Genomic DNA, 11,320 nt, shown 5'->3' with positions numbered 1-11,320 from the left:
TTTTGTCTATACCCATCAAGTGTCAAAAGTCAAAAGTACTGTCACCTGTTACCACCTCACAAACAACTGTCACATGTCACTTAGAGACAAGCCTGGACATGCCGACAAAGTGATATATAAGCAATAAGTTTTGACTTTTGACTTCACAAGTGATAAAAGTCAATTGCGATCTTAAAAAATAGTTTTGTTAAAGCGCGTGCTTTATTAGGCTTTGAAATATTTCGACAATTCATTTTTAAACCGCAAATTAAATTTATTCAATTTTAAAAATGATATTAAGCAAAGTTAATAATGTTTCAAAATTAAAAATGATTTCTCGGAATGTGCGCCATGTTTCCGTCAGTAGCTGCATGAATGAGAAATATGAGTAAGTTTTAATGACAATAATCCTAATTTGTACACCTCATAACTTTTACTGTAACGAGATCAAATGTTTCCATAGATTTCGAAATAATGTTTGCCTGATTTAAACAATTGAATTTAATAGTTATTCACACATTTGATCTCACGATTTATCTATTGAAATGCAACTTTTTCCTTTGAAATAAAAATATCCACATAAGATAAAATAATTTAAAAAAATGGTAAGGTTGAGTATAAATTTTATGATGCATAAGTAATTGTTATTTGTCCGCCTTGTGGTTTAGTAATCACCGCATTTGTCTACCATGAAAAAGGTCTCGCTTTTGATTTAGCTCTAGAGGTGTTTTTACAGCGCAATATTTATTTCGCAGTTCATTCTAAATTATTATTATTAGGTGGATTGGTGTACTTATGCAGTGCCCATTAGGTGCAGAATCAAGCTATGGTTTCCTAAGAAAGCGGTGTTGTTATGTGGCGGCCATGATATGCCTTAATGCAGTAAGCAGAACAGGACAACCGCCCTAACAGTGTCCAGAGATGTCAACAAGAGAACGGTGCCATTATCTAGTAGCCGTGATCACCTAATTTTTGAACGTATTTTTATAAAATGTTAAGCGAGCAGCTTAAAGCTGATATGCTTAAATCTATTTTAACAAAAGTTAGTTGTTGGCGCTCTTTAACTTTTCCAAAACAAATCTAGTCCATTTTTGAACCCATTGAGATCAGCTCCTGTGGCAGCTTATTTCAACCATCGACAACCCTATTGCTCAGGAAATGCTTTGGTGGATTTAGATTGAATCTTGTTTTCTCCAGCTTGAGACTGTGGCCTCGAAGACGAGCATCTTGTTTAAGCTTGAACATGGGATCTAAATTTGGGCAGCTATAGCGAATGTTGAGCATCTTGTATGTCTCTATCGGGTCACCCCTTTCTCGCCGTTCCTGCAGCATTGTGAGACCGAGAGTTTCCAGTCTTCCACATATGGAAGACAACGTTGTAGCTCGTCTTTGGACTCTTTCCAACAAGTTGATATCCTTAACAAAATAGGGATTCCATATCTCTGTATTCGAGAGTAGGTTTGATACAGGATGTGTATATCTTTAGTAGCATATACGGTGTTATATATAAGAAGCTTAGAAGAAGACTTAGCATTATTAGTAGGTATATTTGAAAGATGAGGAGTCATTGGAAGTTGAAAACTATCTTTCGGAGGAGAGTGAGATGTTTAAAAATCATTCTACACAGTGTGCATTTCAGAGTTTAGTGCAAATTTAGATTTTTCACAATTTTCTTACCAAATCTATTTATGTTCAGTATTTTTTGATTTGCATTAATTTTCAAACACAAAAATATTCACCGCTACATAAGAATAAATGTTTAACAACTGCTTGTACCGCTATGACAGCTGTCCTGTAAATGACGGCAACTCCATTTGACATTTTGCTCATATTCAATGCTCTCTGTGCTATCTGGTTTGTACAGACAACATTTTAATGACGTCGTCCATCGCTACGTAATGGCTGCAATATAACGTCATCTGACGGTACCGCTTTCTTAAGAAACCATAGCTTTATGAAGGTAATGAATTATATGATTTTTTAGTTGCAAGTTCCTTGTTGTGGGCGGTGGGTCGGCGGGATGTGCAATGGCTGCCAAGATCACCAGAGACTATCCCAACGAGAAAGTCATTGTCCTCGAACCCAATTCTGTAAGTTTATGTATCTCTGCTATCTTTAGAAATACTGTATAAAGTTAGTTTGTTTTAAACTACTACTGATTCTAATGATTCATCACAATAAATATTTTAAAGAACATGACAACTATGCTAGGCATTTTGTTATTCATAGCTCAGATTTGTTAAAAATTTCTAACCAGTATTGTAGTAGGAAAGATCTAGAAAAAAAGGTTATTTTTCTTAGGTAATATAGTAATTTATTCAGTGCAGTGACGAAGTGAAGAAAATCCTCTTTACATTGTATTTGTCATCAATGTATACAGCAGAACTATGGAACAATTATATGTGAGCAGCGAGGAATAAATTAAGGGTCACCTATAACAATGCATACAGGCAATTATTTGGACTGCCCAGGTACTGCAGTGCCTCCGAAATGTTAATGCTGGACGGGTAAACACCTTTGCTGCCATACTTCGCCAAAGAGCCTAAGGCTATGGGAACGCCTGTGAAGCTCCAACAATACGCTTCTCCAAGCCACTGCACGGTGCATCCATTCACCCCTGTTCGAGCGATGGCTGGAAATGCTGAGACCGCCATAATCTTATAATATAAGATAATTTATTTTATTTTATCTCATTTATGCGAAAATTCATTCAATTTTTTTTTCTTCACTCGCAGGTTAATTATTTTTACTCATTTTTATTTTGTTCTTTAGTTTAAATTTTTTATTAATATGTTATGCATATTTTGTAAGTTATCTCTACGTTGTTATATTAAAATGAAATATGTTTTGTTTTATATGGTAGAATTGGCTCTGCACTATTTAGCCATTTTACTGGAATAAATAAAAAAGATTATCATTATTATTATTATTATAGCAAAAAGAAGCAATCCTTAAGATGCTTGCTTAAATTTGACAAATAATTTATCCCCGTATAAGTTTTTTGAACAATATTTTTCGTTTATTAGTTATGTTTCTTCTTATTTCATTTTTCAATAAAATAAAGCGTTTATTTAGAATACATATTTAATTTTTCCACTGATTACATCACAACACGTCTTCCAACTAAATTTCTCATAAATCAACATAATTATGGTAGGTAATAAAAAGATATTCCTATGTCAATACACTCTGCTGGTGAATTGTTTATTAGCTTAAATGAATTCTAGGAATCAGACGTTCTTGTGGCTATTTCTCAGATCACAAATAGTCTGTAATTAAATAAGCATAACTGGTTTTTACAGCAGTAAGAATATTTTCAAATGCTGGATTTTACAGTTCTGTGTGTGAAAAAGATCCAGAATCCCGGATGAAAAAGGAAATTGAGCGAAGATATATATATAGAATTTACGGGTTCGATTCATGGAAGGGTCTACATTTATTTATTGTGGATAACTTATATAGCGCCATTTTCATAATAAAATACCTCAAGGGCGCTTTACATGGTGATTCTATTGTTAAGTTAATTTAATTGAAGCTTTTAAATTTGTAATTTAATTAAAATAATTTATTTTGTTGTCACGTGCTACGGATTTATTCAAATGATTTAGAGAACAAGTGGGTTTTAAGTTTTTTCCGAAACATCACTTCACTTTCACAGCCTCGCACCTCTGCTGGGAGAGCATTCCATGCCATAGGGCCTGCGACCGCAAATGCGCGCTCACCTACTCAATACACACTCAAATACATATTAAAACTCAAACTCATACTCAAAACTCAGTTGATAATGATTATGGTTTGTAGTCCCACTACTACCAGCCCCTGTTTACCCTCGTCGGTGCTGGCATCAAGGATCTAGACAGCAGCCGTCGGGCCATGGGCAGAGTCCTGCCGCGTACGGCGCGCTGGCTCCGGGACTCCGCGGCCGCCTTCAGCCCCTCCGACAACTGCCTTCACACGACACGCGGAGACACCGTCAGCTACGACTTCCTGGTCCTCGCCACCGGACTCCAGCTGAACTACAATTCTGTAAGGTTCCTCCTCAATTCTGTAGTATTGTCCAAATTTATGTAAACAAAACACTTAAACCTTTAGGGATTCCACTTTTAAATCTGTCAGAGGTGTAGGTATGTTTGTTGGCGACAATAAACGTAACTACAGTATCTAAACATCCACATATCCTGGCAGTATCATTCCATGTTAGTCTTTTCCTAGAATAAACAGCTAGTCATTCATTACACTAACGAGTATACTGAATCTGCGGTTTTCACTACAAAGTAGCCTACTCACAAAATCAATCAGTATTATTGATCATAGGCAAACAGCTATTGCTGATGTACCTAAACACACATTATACATTGTGCCTGCACAAATGATTTATTTCATCGTACCTATACTTTATACATTAAATTCAAAGCAGGTTTTTTAAGTTAGTGATTTTGTTCCTGGTTATGGTGGAATTGGAGCCGATAGAGTTTCCAGTGATAAGCCCACAAATTAATTAGTGTTCAGTGGTTATTCCAAATTTGCAGATCACTCATTTTTTATTTCTGTATTAAATTACAATGAGTTTCTATCATGAATTTTTACTAGTAAATTAGATTATTCTTTAAAAGGAATAATCTGCTAATCCACTATTTTAGAGGCTTGTCAGCAGTTAGGAGAGAGAACATGGAAGGACATTATGAAAAGTACACCACAACACCCAGACCATATGAGAATAAAAATCTTTCTCGGATTTCTTTTTTGCAACTGGCGGGGATCGAACTCCCGATGCATGTTTCATAGTTGGCCATCTATCTGACTGCCACGGCGCGTGTCGTTTTTTAATTAAATAAATATTTGCACTCTTATGATTTACCAAAATTTTTCGGGGTTATTTTCAATTAGTTGTAAATAACTCACTGATAGAAAATTAGAATCAAGTTTTGGAAAGGCAGTATTTGAATTTTAAACTTGATCTATGAATTTACGAAACTACCATAGGTTTTTTCCTTTTTTTGTATGGGAATTACATTTATTGTAATGTAAAAGTGGATTTTTATGCTTTTAATAAGCTTCTATTTTACAAGTGTTGGGATCAGGAGGGATATTCTCTAGCATTTGTTCAGTGAAGAGGAAACCACTTAAAACTCTTCCGAAGATGCCGGCCTGTTGACAGTCATTGACAGGCCTTCCGTTCCACTAGAAGGGTATGCATTTTGAGTCATACACTGGTTTATTTTACCAATGTTCTGCACTAACTTGACCATGTAAGATACTACCTCTCGTGTGAGTTCTATATGAAGTATCACCGATCCGTCGCATGTCGCATAGGTCCTCGCACAGACTTCTGCATAGCGCCTCCAGCTACCATAGATTCGCCTCTCCTTCTAAACAGTCATAAGCTCAGAGCCACATTATTAATAATGAAGTGTATTGATTAGAATTACAATAAACCAGTATAAATACTCCAGAGCATTATTCCAAGCATCTTCAATACCACACAAAGATCTAACAGACTACAATCGAATTCGTAAGAGTTAATACATCTCATGTAAGTCTACAGAGTTTTCTCACTTTCTTAGTTCTTTCAATGAAGTTTGTTATAGATCCCTGGCTTGGAAGAGGGTCTGAAGACAGAGGGTAGCGGCGTATGCTCCATTTACTCCCCTCAGTACGTGGAGGGTGCCTGGCGCACTATACAAGCCACCCGCTCGGGTCAGGCCCTGTTCACCTTCCCTGCCACACCTGTGAAATGCCCGGGCGCACCTCAGAAGATCATGTACCTGGCTGACAGCTACTTCAGAAAGGTAAGGCAATGAAACCAATTATACTCTCATAATTGAATAGCCTACTTTATGCTTGAAACTTGATAGAGACAATTTTTTTGTTTACACCGCTGAATTATTTATTAAATATCTCCATAATTCTAGTATATATGGCGAAAATGAATGGAAACGTAAGACGAGGACAACCAAGGAAGACGAGGACAACCAAGGAAGACGTGGCATGATCAGATAAACCAAAATCTTAAGTCTGGTCATGTCAAAAGCAGACAGAACCGAAGGGCATGTATGACAAGATGTATGAATATGAAGAAGCTAGGAATGTATGCCAGGATAGACGTGTGTGGCAGTCCATTCTCTCTGCCTACCCCTACGGTGAAATGGCATGATGGTAGTAGTAGCATAATTCTAGTCTATTTATTGAGTTGGTATTTATTTTTTGAAACTCCATGTTAGGACCTTAAACTCTGATTTCATTATTTTTTTTAAATCTGACAATTATTTTATTCATTTTCAAATGACATTTATTGTCTGGTTTTTTATCGAAATTCTAATTAAATTTTTTAAAATATAAATAATTACACTTTGTAGAACAATGTACGAGATAAAGTGAAAGTTTCTTACTACTCCTCGCTGGGAGTATTATTTGGTGTGAAGAAATATGCCGACGCACTATGGGAAGTGGTAAAAGAGAGAGACATCGCCGTCACGCTGCGTCACAACTTGGTGGAAGTTAATCCGCAAACGAAGGAAGCCGTATTCCAAAATCTTGATAAACCGGAAGACAAAAAAACCATCAACGTGAGTTGTTTTTATTAATTATTTTATGTACATTTTTCAAATATATTATTTTGTTCAGTTCGAGTTTAATTATTGTTATAAATAAAATTAACTTGACGAAAATTAATTTGATTTGACAGGCACCGTGGTGCAGTTGGTCATCTGTGAAACTGGCATCGCGGGTTCGATTCCCGCCAGTTGCAAGAAAAAATTCATAGATGGGTGTTGTGGAGTATTTTTCACAACTTGCTTCTATATTATCCTCTCTTTGCCACCTGCTGACAAGCATCTAAAATAGAGGCTTAGCGGGCGATTCCCTTAAAAAAATAAGATTTTCTTTGTATTATTTTAGAAGACTTGTTAAAAATTAAAATTTCAATTCATTCTGATATTATCAAAAATGTAAACCATTTTTAAAAATTCTAAACAAAATAATTTCACCACTTTAAATTTTTTTTTTTTATTACTTTAAATTTTAATGACAATTTTTATAAACTTTTATTTAACATGTCCACGTAGAGAAGCTCTCCTTTCTCTGAGTTTTAACATGTAATTAGTTTCACATGTTTCTTTTTGATCACCTTGACCATTATATTTTTATAGTACAGTTTGCTTCACGTTACTCCTCCCATGGGCCCCCTGGAAGCGCTGAAGGGGGCCGGGGAGTTAGTGAACGAAGCCGGATTCGTGACGGTGAACAAATCCAGTCTGCAGCACACCAAGTACCACAACGTCTTCGCTCTCGGAGACTGCTCCGATAGTCCCAACTCCAAAACTGCCGCTGCAGTCGGTAAATTACCTGTTTTTTTTTATTATCATCGTGTCAGCTCGCATCTTTTTGCTGTCAAATTAGTTCATAAGTACATGACATAATCTGTATATATAATATTGTATAAATGTTATAAAATAAAAAAAAATCCTAAAATATATATACACTATATTAGAATCTTCCGCACTGTCACCTGAATTTATTGATTATACCATGTTGTGTGATTTCAGCCGCCCAGTCTCTAGTGGTGCAGAGAAACCTGAAGAGTGTCGTGTCGGGCCGCTCCCTGGAGGCTGAGTACACTGGCTACGCCTCGTGCCCACTCGTCACCTCCTATAACAAGTGCATCCTCGCTGAGTTTGACTACAACCTCGCTCCTACAGAAACTTTTCCCGTCAACCAGGTAAAAACTATTTCATCACTATTCAATATTTACAAGGTGTGATACGTAAAAATATGTAGAACAATTTAATTACACAAGCAAAGTGTAATACAATAAGCTTAAATCAAATTTGAATTAATCTTCTTCAAAGTACTCTTGGCAAGCGACGCACTTATCGCAACATTGATTCCATGTTTGCGAGCATTTCTGGAAGGCTTCCACCGGAAGAGCCTTGAGCTGCTCCGTCGTGGTGACTTTTCGCTTACTCATCTTATTTGCAAATTGTTGATTAAAATGCTTTGCATAGACCCGTACGAGATGTTCAGTTCTTTGGTAATATCTCGAATAGAAGGCTGCTCGAATGAATCATTTTTGCCACTTTTTCCCAACCGTTGCTCGTCTCCAACCGACTTATTTCCGCTTTATAATTGGGTTGTAGTCCTATTTTTACAGATTAATGGTCCGAGTTTCGCACTCCACTGTCACAACTTATCATTTTCTAATAGTGAGTTATCAACAATTCGGCACCAAACTTAAATGTCTGGTAAATCATAAGAATGCAAATTTGTATTAAAAAAAAAAAAAATGTAATAAAATCGTTCATACCCCTTGCAAACTGTATTTAGAGTCTCCACATTATCACCATACACTGATTTTAACATTTCATGAGCTTTTTTGGAACTTTTATGTAACTCCAAACAAACTTAATGTTAACACGTTTATAAAAGTGTTTTATTCTGGATACCTTACCAAATTTCAATATGGAATTCTAACAATTATCCGCATACACAATAAATAAGTCAACACGTTGTTCGAAGTCCATGATGCGTGACAAATATGGTAAACACAACCTCAATCGTCCGGCTCTGGAAGCCGACCGCCAAGTTACAATTTGTCCAAACTTGACTCTAACTATCTCTATATGGATCAGACTATTGGACTTATTACTTCAAATGGATATAACGTCAGCAGTTGCCGCTATGAAAATTCATGTACCGTATTTTTTGATCAGAGGAGTTCATATTACAACAGATGAAAAACACAGTGCTGTGTGTGAAATAGAACCAGAATCCCGAATGAGTGTTGTCAACTCGATGGCTACTCTCAAGTAAAAATTCTGAAAATGCACTATCAGGGTGAATGATAAAGGTGATTGAGGTTAATTTTACACTCTGTGTAACATTCACCATTTTACCTATAGGTAGTTGACTTATATTCATGTATGGCATTTTTCTATCGTCTATACACGGTTTTTCAGGGCCAGACTGCGAAACTTCAGAGGAACATTCCTCATGGTAAGCTTTAAAAAAATTCCTTATAAATTTTTTCCAAAAAGTCATTAAAAAAAAAATGTAATCTCAAAATGTAGTTAATCCATAATTTCTCGGACTAGCAGTCCCTCCACAAACCCCTACCCCTCTCCTACCCAGCCGCTTCCTTGTCCGCATCTGGTGCGTATCACGTTTTTATCCCTTTTTTTGTCGGGGAGGGGTAGGGGTTTGCGGGAGGGATACTAGTCCGCAAAATCAAATATTTACTCCATTTTGAGATCATAATTTAAAAAAAAAAAAAAAATTTTGGAAAAATTCTCTTAGGATTTTTTTTAAAGCTTACCATGAGAAATGTTCCTCTGAAGTTTCGCGGTCTGGCTCTGAAAAACCGTGTATATGCTTAGTTTGAATACTACTCTCCCATTCATCTCAGTTTACCATAGAGAATGAAAGTATGGAGAAAACTAGCAACATTTATTGTTAGGAAGGGGTTTTTATAGATGGGTTTGATGATGATGATGTTCCGGTTCGGTTCCATTTCACACATATAACTGTATTTTTTAAATGCCTCGACAGACATTTTTATTGTTGAAATAACAAATGAGTTTGTTTTCCGCAGGCAAAGGAACGTTACAGCATGTTTATGATGAAGAAATACGCAATGCCCACTCTCTACTGGACACTCATGACGAGGGGATATTGGAACGGTCCCGAGACGCTGAGGAATCTTCTTAAACCATTCAAATTTGGCTAACTTCATCATGGACCTCAAAACATTGCCTTATTCTTCGGAGATACAAATGGAGAAACATATTACAGCCTCTTATATCGTCACCCTAACTTGTAAGTCCACAAATTGTTAAAAATTAAATTTTGGCGTTTCTGTCGGGACTTCGAGTAGCACTGTTATATTATTTAAAAAAATATGTATTGAAAAAAACTTCTTTACCATTCGCCACTGAAGTAAAAACTGTTTTACTCTCCCCTGAAAAATAATATGTTTGGGACTTACGAGTTTGCAAGTCAGGCCGACAATATGATTGTTGTTGCCATAACTACAGATGTCAAATATTGGTATTATTTTTTACCAAAAGTAGTGCTATTATTTGTTTGAAATGGTGCTATCAATTTAACAATATTGATTTGTTACTAGAGATAAGTAAGATGGAATTGCTGTTATTTTATATTTGATATTGCAAAAGATGCTTAAAATAAAAAAAATATGTATTATTAATATTTAAGGCATTATTTTGTGGTCAAATATCTCAATAAATCTTAGTAAATATTAATAAATAACCACTTATCAAATTTTGTATGTTGACCGGTTTTGAGATGTACCCGTCTCTTCGTCGGGACACTAATTACACTATCAGCATGTTGGTTATATGTTTTTGTGCATCTAATATGGTAAAGGTGTATAGACTGATACGTCTCTGTAAGTAAGTGCTTATATACAAATATTTACTAATGTTTATTTAAAAAATATGTATTGCTCTTTTTGTAGAAAATGTGATGTTAGTATATTTACGTATGAATTTATGACATACATATATGTAATTATTATAAATTTATTTTTCCATTTGTGTCACAAATTTTTCGCAGCAAAAATGTTTACTTTTTGTTGCAAAATTAATGAGTATCATGACTGCTGTTTATTAAGTTTTACACATATTATGTAGATTTATATAAATATATTTTTTGTTTATTTTGAGGAATGGAAGATACTAGTCTTAAATTTATTTAACAAATACACTCAATAATGTTGCCAAATTAAAATAAAACTATTATTTATTTAAACATTAAAAGTTTTTGATAAATAAAAAATACTTTATGCATGTACATATGTATAGGTTTACATAGGTACCATATATTATATTGGAAATTTCAATATTTTTATACAATGTTATATGTAGTAGGTATTAACATGATTTTTACATATGATTTAAAAGCAAATAAATTATTTGAACCTCTAAAGTTTTGTGTATTGTCTTTTATCAAAAAGTCCCTTAAATTATCCGTGGTAAAAAAAACATATCGTATAGTTCTACACATTTATGAATAAGAGAGGCCGGTTAATAAAATACAATATAAATATGTTTTTAGATAAATATAATTTTTATAATTTTACTTAAACATCTATCCAATAATAATCATTTAAGTTAGGCATGTTATTACTTTTAATTGTCCTATAAGACAATTTTCCCAATACAAGGGAACATATTAATATGTTTTTAATATTAATGTATGTCCACGATTAAGTACATATAAAATTTATTACAGAAATTCATAACAGATGAGTGATATTTAAATCCACAAATTTGGATAATCAGTGACCGGTTCAATCTTTGAGATTGGTAATTTAGTCACTCGTCTT

At 34.8% G+C, this 11,320-nt stretch overlaps 1 protein-coding gene across 1 annotated transcript; it reads left to right on the top strand.

Moving 5' to 3' along the window:
- The first annotated feature begins 68 nt into the window (after window positions 1–68).
- On the top strand, window positions 69–10,167 carry Sqor (Sulfide quinone oxidoreductase). Its single transcript, XM_088237753.1, has 8 exons — window positions 69–367; window positions 1,964–2,069; window positions 3,781–4,005; window positions 5,568–5,768; window positions 6,336–6,545; window positions 7,128–7,314; window positions 7,524–7,696; window positions 9,566–10,167. The coding sequence occupies exons 1-8, from the start codon at window positions 270–272 to the stop codon at window positions 9,698–9,700; spliced, it is 1,335 nt and encodes a 444-aa protein (XP_088093879.1). The 5' UTR covers window positions 69–269; the 3' UTR covers window positions 9,701–10,167.
- Window positions 10,168–11,320: the final 1,153 nt, after the last annotated feature.

The sequence above is a fragment of the Micrasema longulum genome, unplaced genomic scaffold, assembly GCF_059751315.1.
Source record: "Micrasema longulum isolate JH-2025_06_02 unplaced genomic scaffold, ASM5975131v1 h1tg001779l, whole genome shotgun sequence".
Lineage (NCBI taxonomy): Eukaryota > Metazoa > Arthropoda > Insecta > Trichoptera > Brachycentridae > Micrasema > Micrasema longulum.
This window is presented reverse-complemented; position numbering and strand designations above follow the sequence as displayed.